General features: G+C 41.2%; 1 protein-coding gene across 5 annotated transcripts in view; it reads right to left on the reverse strand.

The window, feature by feature from the left end:
• LOC117603039 (uncharacterized) overlaps nucleotides 1–3,329 on the reverse strand; it is a 48,806-nt gene extending 45,477 nt beyond the window's left edge. For 3 of the 5 annotated variants that reach the window (XM_076691366.1, XM_076691367.1, XM_076691365.1), the window contains exons 1-3: nucleotides 3,049–3,329; nucleotides 2,912–2,936; nucleotides 2,724–2,868 (exon numbers count right to left, since the gene is read on the reverse strand). In XM_076691366.1, coding sequence (XP_076547481.1) covers nucleotides 2,724–2,868; nucleotides 2,912–2,936; nucleotides 3,049–3,098 — 220 coding nt within the window. In that variant the 5' untranslated portion in view covers nucleotides 3,099–3,329. The remainder of the gene's footprint in view (nucleotides 1–2,723; nucleotides 2,869–2,911; nucleotides 2,937–3,048) is intronic. The other 2 variants (XM_076691364.1, XM_076691368.1) reach the window with 1 other exon arrangement.
• Nucleotides 3,330–12,402: the final 9,073 nt, after the last annotated feature.

The following is a 12,402-nucleotide window of genomic DNA, read 5'->3' on the forward strand; positions in this document are numbered from 1 at the left end:
TCGAAAATCGTGAAGCCAATAATTTAATACCCATAATAAAGGAGCATGTCGCTATGGGCAGCGAAATCCACACCGACAGTTTTAAAAGTTACGCGGGGCTAGCTGCAGAGTGCTTCGTACATAAAACAGTGAATCACAGTATCGAATTTGTGTGTAAATGTGAATTTTATGTGGACTATATGTACTTGTGTTATTGTTATACATGCATTTGAATTCGGTTAGGTTGGACTATATAATTTCGGGGGGGGCCTCCCCCGTCAACGCGTTTATTTCTTGATAATATCATATCAATTTTGCAAAACATATAATTGCGAGTACTGATGGAACTCACACACAGAAAATTCAATCCACTTGGTGGCCGGCAAAAGATTGGATGAGATGAAGGGGGCGATTTCACGATGACGAATTTGCAGACCGCTTATACGAATATTTGTGGAGGCGGTTTTGCAGTCACCACAAAATAGATTTATTTGGATCTATGATTGAAGCGATTCGAAGTCAGTATGTTTTCACATAAGGTAAGCGGAAATCAGAGTGTGGTCCGTACGAGGGCCAATCAAAGTGAGGATGAATGCAATATGGCGTCATGCTAACCTCTGAAATGTGCTAAAAACGCTTCATTTCAGATACGTGTAACTTCTAAACTGCTGCATTTCGACAATTACAACTTGCATTTTTGGATTTTGCGTATAAAAAACTATTAAAGTGAAAAAAAAAAAACAGGCATATCTTTGTGTCCCCTAAAGCGAAGTTCAACCTACCACTTTATATTTGGGCCCCCCCCCCCTGCCCCTCAAAATTTCATCTTGATCGGCAACCAGTCGTTCGGCAATCCGGAACTACAGCCTAAAAAATTACAATTTGTTGAAATCGTGAAAAAAAATAGTGAAGGATAATTTTTCAACTTTTTTATGTGACTCTAAGAACGTGACACTAAAAATAGTGAATGGCAATTCACTAGTAACGGAACTAGTTCCGTTCTTAGATGAAAAGGTCGCGACTTTCGGAAATTTTAATTACTTGTAACTTCTAAGTGCATTGACCGATCTCGAAGAAATTTTCAGCACACGCATAACTTATTTGAATCTACGAAAGACATATTTTAAAATTTTCATTATAGGGTCATATAAAAAAGTTACAAAATTATCCTTCACTATTTTTTTTCACGGCTTTAACAAATTGTAATTTTTTAAAACGACAAAAGCACATATGTTAGGGGTATAGTTCCGAATAGTCCCGGCGGAGGGGGGTCCCCCCTTGGGGGGGGGGGCCCAAATATCAAATGGTATCCACATCAGACGAGTAGTTTCGGAGATATTAATTAAAAACTTTCGCAGAATACATAGAATTCTGCCTATACAGACATGACTAACACAACCATCCCCGCTGTAGAAATCGTGGTCGTCGAGTGTCAAGTAGCCGATGACACAGTGGGGGTCTCGACTTGAGTATCTATAGGGTGTCTCATTCAGTTTTGATCATTGTACCATTGTATTTAAAGTAATTATTCCAGTGTTTTAGGCTTTGCCCCTCCCCCGGCACCCTCGCCACGGAGAATATAACGTAACCTAACCTACTACGGTTTGATATTCGTAGACGAACAAAGTGTTACCTTCTGTTCGTATATGTATAACTGGCAAATTCGCCTTACATATGCCTTACATTATTGGGTAAAATTCTGTATAAAGTTGTTTGCGAATATTTCGACAGCTTGTTATTTCCATTAAAAACAAAAATCATATTCGTATTCAGCATATCAAAACGAGTAAAACGACGAGATTAATGTAAACGTGAACCACAGTTTACAAAATAATGCGCTTTATACATATACGACACCCTGTAGATACCCAGGTCGAGACCCCCTACTGTGCCATCGGCTGCTTGACGCTTGACGACCACGGTTTCTACAGCGGGGATGGTTGTGTTAGTCACGTCTATATAGGCAAAATTCTATGTATTCTGCGAAAGTTTTTAATATCTCCGGAACTACTGGTCTGATGTGGATACCGTTTTATATTTGGGGTTTTCTCCCTCCCCCCTCTCCCCCCTCCAAAGCCCATGTCGATCGGCCACCGGGACTATTCGGAACTACAGCCTATGTTAGTAAATTAATTTATATAGCTTCTCGAAAAACATAGTCATTGGGTCCAATTGTAAATGAGGTATTCTGTTTTAAACGGTGTACGCAGACTTTTTGAACCCACTGTATGTATATATATAAAAAACTTAAATATTAAGAAAAATATCAACAAAGAAAGCAGTTCATCTCTTTGTTTTTAAGTGTTTCGCAAGTTAATGTATTTCAAAGTTCTATTTTATTGAAGAATTATAAACTGAAATTACGTAATTATTGAAAACAAGAGTTAAAACCATACAATCAGGATTCAAAAATAAAGTCGGTGATCGAATACGGAATAATAATATAGTGGAATTGCAACTGCAAAAGCAAGCAGGAAAATAAAAAGTACAGAACACTGGTATGAAAGTTGCAATGGGTTACCATATAACAACCTCTTCTAATGTTATGCACATGGAAACTGCAGTGATGGACTTGGATACAAGAGGGGAGCTCCTAACATCAAAATATATCTTTAAAAAAAATAGAAAACAACCAGATGCATTTGCTTATCTGGATGGTTGCAGCTCTCGACAGGGCTAGTTGCATACAGGACCAAAATATCTCTAATACTATAAAAAATTTCAGAGATAACCATGAAACGTACCAAGTTGCAATGAGGAAGCTGGTTGAGGTAAGCGATGTTGGCCTTGGTATGATGGCTCCCTGGATCGAATGGCAGACTGGTAGACAGGTAGCTGCGGCTGGCTCATCTTCTGGAGCCAAGAAACCTGACAGCGAAGCAATGGGAGCTACTGTGGTGATGAAGAAAGACAACGAATGATTTCAATTTACCTTTAGTGCTGACCCTAAGACGACTCTGAAATTATATAATGAGAAGAAATTTAGCAAAAGACTGATTGTGTACACGGACTTTTATTAGGCAGTTGTTCCTTTTTCAGGTTAACGCAGATGATGTAATGCCCGCCTACCGTATTGCATTCACAGACATCCGTCTCATCTTGCTCAGGCTTCTTGACATGGCTTCTTGACAAGAATGAACGTTTACCTGGGTTACTGCGTTGTTTCCTTTGTGTGTATCTTTTTTATGTCTATTTTATAAATTTTTGTTTTTTTTCACTGTTAAATCCGTCTCTAGTCCTTGTGCGTCAGTGTGCGTTAGCCATGTTGTCTTGGATTTTAATCTTATTCCTTATTTCAATGTTTTCTATTATTTTCGCCTTTCCATATTCGTACAGGAACTTTTCCTTCGTTTCATTAAGGTGATGCAAGCGTCGAAAACTTTACCGACAGTCCCTAGAAAAATCCCTAGACGCGAGTTTTCAAATTACGTCCTCATTTCTAAACAGAATGTAAAAAAATTTGTGGGGCGTGTTCAGGAGGTTCTAAAGAATATTTGTCTGGTCCTTATATTATCCAAATCGTCAAAAACTTATAAAATATTGAAATTACTGTCTGTCAACGGTCAAGAAAATGGCGGAACGGACTCACCTGCATTGATTTATTCATAATATAAACATTTCTGCCAATAGTTTGTCCAAATAGGGACCAGACTGATATTCTTTGGGTCGGATAGAATAAAACGAGCACCCAAGGGATGATGTACAAGTCTCCAAGTAGAAGTAATTTGAAAACTACGATTTCGTTGATTGTTCATTCGCGAAAGACGTCAACAAGGTAAAACAGATCAGAAATTTAGTTCCTCGTTTTTTCTGTAGGGCGCAGTTTGTTCGTTTTCTGTGCTTGACCGCGCGCTCATTCGCAGTTCGTATATGTGAATATGTGTGCGTCGACCGAACAGTCGACGACGATACAATGTATGTGTCGTGGAGAATGGAAAGTTCGAGTCTTGAAGAGGCGATGAACTCCGACGCGTAAATTTTTTTTCACGCATCGTTCTATTGACTATGATAGCGATTTTCAACCCATGTGTCACAAGACGAACTATGATTATTTTTTGTTGCTATTATTATTCTTTTTTTTAGTGAAACTGAATAACAAATACGTCCTTCCCGATTTCGATGATTTTTTGATATGTTATAAAAATTGATATTCTGAACAATTTGGTGAAATACTGATTACTTATGAAAAGCACCCCAAAAATAAATAAGTTGCCAGAGTTATTAAAATATTTTTAGACAGATAAGTTAGTATGTTTTTTCAGCATAGAATGTGATATTATGCTGGACTCTCCTGATTTTGCGTTATGCCCAAATATTGGATGAATAGGTAACGAAAATGTGATGCTGGAAGAACAACACGGCTGGAGCGAGTTCTTCAATGTTGGCGAACGTAGAAAAGGGCAAATAGCGAAAGAGAAAGAGGTCCGAGAATTAAAGGGCCTGAGAAAAAACATTTGAGTGAAACAATATTAATTCAACAATAACTTTTTTATTTTTCATTTTTGCTAAATAAAACTTTTACCAATGTAATTGTAAGATTCTTCTGATTAAAATAAGACCAAACACCATATAATTTGCATTATTTTTACTTATTTAGATATAAATAAGTAAATAAATAATTATAATTCAAATTATGCCATGTTTGATCTTGTTTTAATCAGAAAAATCTCATAAATACGTTAGTAACATTGTCATTAAAAAAAATTCAAAAATAAAAAGGTTTTAATCTTAAATTTTGATTGTGTTAGTATTGTCTCACACGTACATGGGTATTTAAACTTGCTTTTTTCCCTGTACGCTGCTTCGATTCTCGGCTGTAACCACATCAAAGGCAAGCCGACCTCGCTCGAGAAACTGTGGTTTCTCGGCACACGCAAAAATTGGTCTGATTCATCGTACATGATACATATAACTATCGTAGCATCCGTGTGTCATTTAGGTGTATGCGAAAAGTGACGTAGCATAGCATGACGTTAGTTGGATGCGATAATTCAGGTGGCGTTGAAATCAGTTTCTGTTCGGCCTAATTTTCGATGAAACGTTGACTGTTTTACCGACGCGGAATTCGAAGTTCGGCCTCCACGCTAGCATCGCCTTAACAATACCTTACCGGTAGAATCAGTCCTGTTGCCAACCTCAACGGTCCTTTCTAGTCTCTTTATTTTTCCCTCTCCTGATTGGTCAGTTGGGCTGCTAGTAATATTTCTCATTGGGTCTTCTCGGTCGCCATGTTTCAATATCAATCATAGCACAGCCGACTCTAGTACTAGCCGTGCTGAAGTAAAAATGGCAACACCGCGGGAGTCCGGTCTGAATATATCAACACCTACCCTACTCTATCTGCCTCCCGGACTCCCAGACTCTCAGCCAATCAACGTCGTCAGACTCCCGACTACTCTCTGGACTTCACATAACCTCTTTGGTTTCATTCCAATAATTTCGCTTGTTTCAAGGTTTTTATTAACTTATATACACGTTTATCAATTCTTAAATGTTTCAATTTGATCCAAAGATGGTTTCATTTTGCTTCATACCTAAATTTTCTTGAAACCACTGTAAATATTTCAAATATCATGCTTCAAAACACCAAACTACTTTGAGAGTACACCAAATATATATCACATTTATAACAATTTTATACTACCACATCACTTCTATTTGCCATAGTTGCAACGTTTATATATTGTTTATACATAATTAACACAAAATAGTGTATATTACTACAGCTTTTAATTAAAAAGGACGTTAATTACAATTCCGAGCACAGGACTCTGTTTTTGAAAATAGGACTCCCGATTGTCACGTGAGCGGTGTTGCCACGTTGTTCAGCATGGCTAGTACTAGAGTCGGCTGTGCTGTGGTGATAGTGTCCGTTCGTCTAGTGAAAAAGCACTAAAGGAGAAGGTGCCCCTACCACCGGGTCACGCGCGAACGCGGAGCCATTATGCCTCGTTCGCATGAAAAATACCTTTGTATTTTAGGAGAAAAGAAATTTTTTCAAATAAATGCTTAATCGGAGGAGTGAGGCGGTTCATTCCTTAACGAGTAAAATATATAATCAGCACCATTAAAAACTCGGTTGTCGAAATAATCACAGCCGACTCTAGTACTAGCCATGCTGAACAACGTGGCAACACCGCTCACGTGACAATCGGGAGTCCTATTTTCAGAAACAGAGTCCTGTGCTCGGAATTGTAATTAACGTCTTTTTTAATTAAAATCTGTAGTAATATATACTATTTTGTGTTAATTATGTATAAACAATATATAAACGTTGCAACTATGGCAAATGGAAGTGATGTGGTAGTATAAAATTGTTATAAATGTGATATATATTTAGTGTACTCTCAAAGTAGTTTGGTGTTGTGAAGCATGATATTTGAAATATTTACAGTGGTTTCAAGAAAATTTAGGTATGAAGCAAAATGAAACCATCTTTGGATCATATTGAAACATTTAAGAATTGATAAACGTGTATATAAGTTAATAAAAACCTTGAAACAAGCGAAATTATTGGAACGAAACCAATTATATCAATCAATTATATGACTTTATTTTCAGATTATATCTTTGACAAGAATGTATGCAGGCGGTTCGAAGCTTGGAATCGATCTGAGCTTGGCGGTGAAGATCTTCGATCGATGTTGACTGTTATCCCCTCATCGCTGGATTCTGAATCCTCCCTCAGGATCATCCCTGGTCCAATGGTGGAGGAGCCCATCTCTGTCCGGAGGTGGTCCCTCTCCCTGGCTTCGGTCCACCCTTGAGCGGGTGGAAATGGTGGTGCTCCGCCAAGACTCGAGAACGATTCTGTGCACACGTGCTAAGAGAAAGCGTGGGATCCAGAGAAACCGGGAAATAAAAGGTCTCGGGCTAGCGAGCCGAGGCAACCCTTGAGAGAATTTACGACCCTCTGTAAATAAACAGGATGTCGAAGATACTTCGACAGTTTCAAGAACCAAACATGATTTTCGTTAAGAGTATTGAATTAGATAGAGCCCTCAATAAATTAGTCTCTTAGAAATTTCAAGTGGGACAGTTCTATTTCTCCGAATTTCCAACTCTCTCTCCCAGCACGATCACCCGCGTTGAAAGTTTTACAATGTCTTATCTATTGCTTGTTTAATCTTTTGAATTTTGGCTCCTAATTTATGAGCATTGATATAACATAGCGCAGATATGCTGTAACCATACTCTTATGGCATCGTCGCCATATTACATTTCATTCAACTCCTGCGATTACAGGTTTGCAGCTAAATTCACACGATACTGCACTCATACATACAAGCGAGGTTCGCAACAGAACGCAGACCGTGATTCCATACCGAACCGGAAGCTGCATAAGAGCCTCTCTGTCGCACTGTAACTTCTGTCCTTGTTTAGCCCCATTTCACTCCGATTCCAGACTCGTCGAATGCCATCCTTGTCGTTTCGCTTACGTCGAGATAGTGCGAAACCGCCTCTCGTTCGAATTCCTCGATTACTTCTTAGCCACGTGCGATACTTCTGATGTTTTAAATTTCATAAAAGCTCAGAATTTGGAAAACAAGGTAATTAGAGTCTTTTGGGAACAATCCTCTTTACAAAATGCAAATACGAGTAACTTAATGGGAGATCTTCTTCTTTCTTATATCAGTTTCTTTAATACAGGAGTAAATGCAAGCATTGAATAACAGCGAATAAAATGAAACAATTTCATCTTATTCGTTTTTTCCCTTTTCCTCCGAAATCGTTAGAGGTATCAAAAGCTTTTATAAGCAACAGTTATTCGCCATACGGTATAGTATCTTTTATGCCTCGCCAAAAAATTGTTTAAACAATTACAAAAAGTTATAAATGTAAAAACGATTGTTTCCAAAAGCCTCTAATTACCTTGTTTTCCAAATTCTGAGCTATCATGAAATTTGAAATACCAGAAGTATCGCACGTGGCTAAGAAGTATGTAATCGAGGCATTCGAACATACTACCAACTACCGGCACATTTTCCTCTTACATTACATTACATAACGGCTTTACTTGGGCGTAGCCCAAGATGGCGTTCGAAAGGGGGGAAAAGCCCCCCCTATATTGCCCAATGATAACAGCGGCCTATTCAAACCGAAAATTCCATATCAATCGTAATATACAGTTCATAAACAAGGCGCATCGGCACACTCATACATCTTTTTATGCGCTAAAGAGAGATGAGGGATACGCACCAGTGCCCTGCATTTGACACCACTGAGGTGGGGGTGAGGCACCCCACCCCCTGATACTTGTATAAAGAGACAAGGACCAGTCTCAAATAATTCTGCCCAATTTATCTAGGAATTTGGAAATTTTTTTGCAAACCCCCAGATTTCCATTCATAAAAATATCCAGAACGTCTGAGCCAGGGGAAAACCCCCTTTCTTCCAAGTACAAATTCAACTCCAATCTATCCATCAAGAACTTTTCACAATACCAAACTACGTGCTCAATTGACTCCTCACCGTAGCCGCAGCTACATTCTTTACTTTCAATTAAATTTTTCCTGAACAACGACTCCCTCAAATTAAAGTGGTTCGCCCTCAGCCTACTCATTCTTGTGAGTAACTCCCTGTCTACCCCTATAACTTTAAAGAACCACGGTTTCCTATTCCCCACATTGTTTTTGGGATTACTAAAATACTTTACTCCCTTAAACATACCAATTGTAGACATCCTATTAGTAAACCTTTCCCACGCATCTTCTGCTAAGTATAGTCTAATATCTCGGGTGGAGGCACCTACTCCCAATTCCTCCTCTCCCCTCGTTGCGAGCCCCGCCTGGAGGTCCGCCCGTTCATTCCCCTCAATTCCTACATGGCTTGGCACCTACGCAAAAGCCACGTTCATCGTACTCACGTCTTCTCTATCGTTCCAAAAAGCATTTTTTCTCAATTCCCTGACTATCTCGAGACACCAGGGGCAGTCCCCCTGTTTTCTTCCCACATTCGCAATCTTCTCCAAAACGCTCGCCGAGTCCGTGATAATCAAAAATTTACAATTCTTTGGCTTATCATTGACGTACCTCAGCGCTTGGAGGATCGCGTATGCCTCTGCCGAGAAGACTGAAGTAGCCCTATTCAGGGACCAGCCCAGATCCTCCCACTCGCTGTTTACCCCCCTGATCGCCATCCCAGATCCTACCGCGTCCATGCCGCGTTTCTTTGAACCGTCTGTATATATTTCCACTACTTCTTCCGTATCCAAACCATTATTAATTTCCCTAACCAACGCCCTGTCGGGGATCTCAATTTGTTTCCTCCTCTTACCCATTTCCCAATTAACTTTGAATCCCCCCTTGGATACAAAGGAGCCAACCTCCACCCACTCTTCCCTGCTCATCACCGCTATTTTACAACACGCCACCCATTCTTCTACTTTCACCCAGGCCCTTGACCAGGGTTCCATGCACTCCCATTCCTCCTCCTCTCTCACAACAATAACGTTCTCAAGACTTCTTCTAACTAAGCTATCTGTTCTAATTCTATGTTAGAACATAAACCTCTCCAACAGGAGCTCTACTCTAGTTTCTAAATCTAACACTCCGGTCTCCACATTCATCACATTAATGGGAGTGGTTATCCTATACCCCATTGCGATTCTCAGGCCTGCATTTTGCAGCTTGGACAGCTTCTCCCTGCCCTTCTTGTTAGACCAGAAATATCCCATATTCTATCATCGAACGAACAAGCCCTTTGAAAAAAACGATCATCGTCCGGGGGTTTACCCCCTTTTTAATGCTTGCTATGTAGCGCAGAATGTCCAGACGTTTTTTGGTCTTATTGCAAATGTAATCCACCTGTCCCCCGAACGACAAGCCCTCATCCAAAATCACCCCCAAAAAACGGATCTCTCTGCTGCTTTCTACTATCTCCCCTCCAATTTGGATGGAGGATTTAACCCCTTTCCTGGCTCTGTTTTTAGTGAAGGTCATCCATTGTGTTTTCTCCATTGCCAGGTCCAATCCTATATCTCTCAGATTTTTTATGATTCGTTCAATGGCTTCACTTAAAATACGTTCTCTTTCCAGTCTATCCCTACCCCAAACATATACCACTATGTCATCCGCGTATAGTAAAATTTTAAGGCAGCTCTGGTCCACCCCCGTGCAGATATCTGAAGAGTAGATATTATACAGTAGGGGGCTCAGAACAGACCCTTGGGGTAACCCCCTGGTCACACTGCCTTCCCTTTCCGGGTCAAAAGTCCTTCTACATGCCGCCCGCCTATTCGATAGCCAGTTACCCAGGTATCTTTTGATAGGCGGGCGGCATCCCTTGCATTCCAAAATCTCAACCATTTTCCCATGTACTACTCTATCATACGCTGCTTTCACGTCCACAAAAACAGCCGTAGTCTCTTCCTTTCGCGCGAAGGCTGCTTTAACATCAGAAATTAGGATCATGATATTATCTACCGTGGACCTACCCTTCATAAATCCACTCTGGCGGGGGTCCACGACCCCCTCCCTTTCAACCCACTCCTGTAGCCTCTCTTTCACTAATTTTTCTAATAATTTCCCTAGGCAATCGATCAGGGAAATTGGTCTGACGGCCTTTTTCCCTGGTTTGTCTAGGAATCTCACCACCACCCTCTTCCAACGATCAGGGATATGTCCGTTGAGCCATATCTAGTTATACATTTCTAAGAGTACCGTTTTCGCGCTTTCGTGAAGATTTTTTAAACTTACATAAGAGATCCCGTCCTCCCCCGGGGCTGTATTACCTCGCACCCCCCCAGGGCCCTCTCTAATTCCTGTCGAACAAAAACCTGACTGTCGGAAACTCCCTCCCCCAGATGCTCCCGCTCGGGCTGCTCGAGCCGAGCAGTAAGTTCGTTCGTTTCCCTACTATCATCTCCCAGGATTTTACTAACCTCTTCGTTTTCTAATTCCCTTCTCTCCTGTATCGGTATAGTCCCCTACCCTGGCGACTCCCTTCCTAATCGCTTTTACCTTTCGCCAGGCCTCTTTCGCGCTCGTGTAGCAGTCTATGGACCCCGCGAAGTCATCCCAGGCTTTACTCTTTTTTGTATTTACCAAGCTTCTCATGTTCTTTTCTGCCTCCCTTAACCTGACCCAATTTTCCTGGCTAGGTCTTCTAATATACTCGCGCGTAGCTCTCCTACGGCTATTCTTGGCCGTTTCGCACTCTTGGTCCCACCATACCTGTTTTTTCCTAACTCTAGCGCCAACGGGGTCCCTGGGTCTGGGATGTTGGACTTTTTTCCCCCCTCCTGCCCTTGTCAGGGCCCTGTATACGGCTTCAACGAACTGGTCGCATCTCGAGTTGATATTCTGACTCGACCACGGCTCTTTTTTCCATAACTCATCCAAACACGCCGCTTCTTCACCTGAGAAGACTTTAAACAGCAACCAGTTTATATTCTTTTCGTTAAACTTCCTAGTCCCTACTCTATTGCCCTTACCTACAGAAGTAATTCCCTCTTTTAGGTGGAGGAGGATTACCTGATGATCCGAGCCTAACGTCTCATTCTCTTGTTCTATAGAGCCCAAAGTAACGAAATTATGCGAGCCTATAAAAAGGCCCAGGTTGGAAGGGGGTCGTCCCCCCGAACCTATCCTAGATAAAGTGTATCTATTCAAAACGAAGAGGTCTGCTTCCCTCACGGACTCCTCCAATGATTTCCCCTCCCTGCTTTCCACTGAGCAGTTCCAGGCCTTACTCCTAGCGTTAAAGTCACCCATAAAAAGCACCGGAACCCCGGGTCTCCTACAATCCAGCAAATCTTTCCACTCCCTTTTACTCCAGGGAATCCCCGGCCTCCTGTATACCACCACCATATCCATTTCCCCCGAATCCAATGTCAGAGTTACCCCCAGGGCCTGTCTGCCTACCCCGCCCCACGCAGAACAATCCCTAGTTTGATACACGATGTCCTCCTGGAGCAGCAAAGCTACTCCACCTCCCTGTCTATCCTCATCCAAATCAAGTCTAACAGAATTAAAACCCGGGACGTTCAAGACGTCCGTAGGTTTGAGCCAAGTTTCAGTAATACCAAAGACGTGGAAGTTTGAGACATATTCTTTTAATTCCGCAGTTTTACCGCGCACGCTTCTTGCGTTCCAAATTCCTATCAAAATTGAGTTCTCCATTTTACCTTACAAAAGGGGGTGTGCTCCCCTCTATCCCGGCCACAGAGGCGAGACGCCTCACCCACCGTCCTTACGGTACTCTCTCCTCTGGTGACAAATGCAGGGGGCAAATAAACCGCAATCCTACAAAAAAGTATATATTTTATTGAAAATCGAAAAAATAACCAACACCGACATAAAACCCTCAACCTGTATAGCCCGGACATACACAAAAAATCGTACGAAGGTGCGTTACCCTTATCCCTCTTATCGCCAAATTTTTTAAGTATCCAATTGTCCATGTTCGAAAGTAATCTTACAG

The sequence above is a fragment of the Osmia lignaria genome, chromosome 12, assembly GCF_051020975.1.
Source record: "Osmia lignaria lignaria isolate PbOS001 chromosome 12, iyOsmLign1, whole genome shotgun sequence".
NCBI classification, from domain to species: Eukaryota; Metazoa; Arthropoda; class Insecta; order Hymenoptera; family Megachilidae; genus Osmia; species Osmia lignaria.